The sequence below is a fragment of the Crocuta crocuta genome, unplaced genomic scaffold (genome assembly GCF_008692635.1).
Source record: "Crocuta crocuta isolate KB4526 unplaced genomic scaffold, BGI_CrCroc_1.0 scaffold290, whole genome shotgun sequence".
Taxonomy (NCBI): Eukaryota; Metazoa; Chordata; class Mammalia; order Carnivora; family Hyaenidae; genus Crocuta; species Crocuta crocuta.
Window position 1 is genome coordinate 1,007,001 of NW_027527429.1, and position 382 is coordinate 1,007,382.

At 72.3% G+C, this 382-nt stretch overlaps 1 protein-coding gene across 1 annotated transcript in view; it reads right to left on the reverse strand.

Moving 5' to 3' along the window:
- Nucleotides 1-6: 6 nt before the first annotated feature.
- Nucleotides 7-382, reverse strand: part of GPC1 (glypican 1) — a gene marked incomplete at its 5' end in the record, with an annotated part of 22,519 nt that continues 22,143 nt past the window's right edge. Inside the window, one exon of the mRNA XM_077758331.1 lies at nucleotides 7-378. Coding sequence (XP_077614457.1) covers nucleotides 168-378 — 211 coding nt within the window. The remainder of the gene's footprint in view (nucleotides 379-382) is intronic.

Here is a 382-nt window from a genome sequence, read left to right on the forward strand (position 1 = left end):
GGGGGGGCCAGGGCCCCGCCCCACCCCAGCGCCGTTGCAGAGCCGGGGCCCCTCGCTGTCCCTCCCTGCCCTGCCCCGGGGCCTCTAGGCCCAGCGGAATTAAATATCGTCTGTTTTGCATTTTGGCAAAGTCAGTTCTTGGCCGAGGTCCCTGGGGCCTCGGGCAGTTACCGCCACGCGGGCCTGGTGGCGGAGAGGAGCAGGGAGGGGAGCAGCAGCAGCAGCAGCGACGCGCAGGGCCGGGGGCCGCCGGAGGCCGGGGTCTGCTGGCCCCCTCGCTCCGACAGGCCCGGGAGGGCGTGCGTCAGGGTCGTCCGCGGGCTGGAGCTCTTCTTGCTGACTCTCCGGCCACAGAGGTCGTCAGGGCAGCCGTCACCGCTGC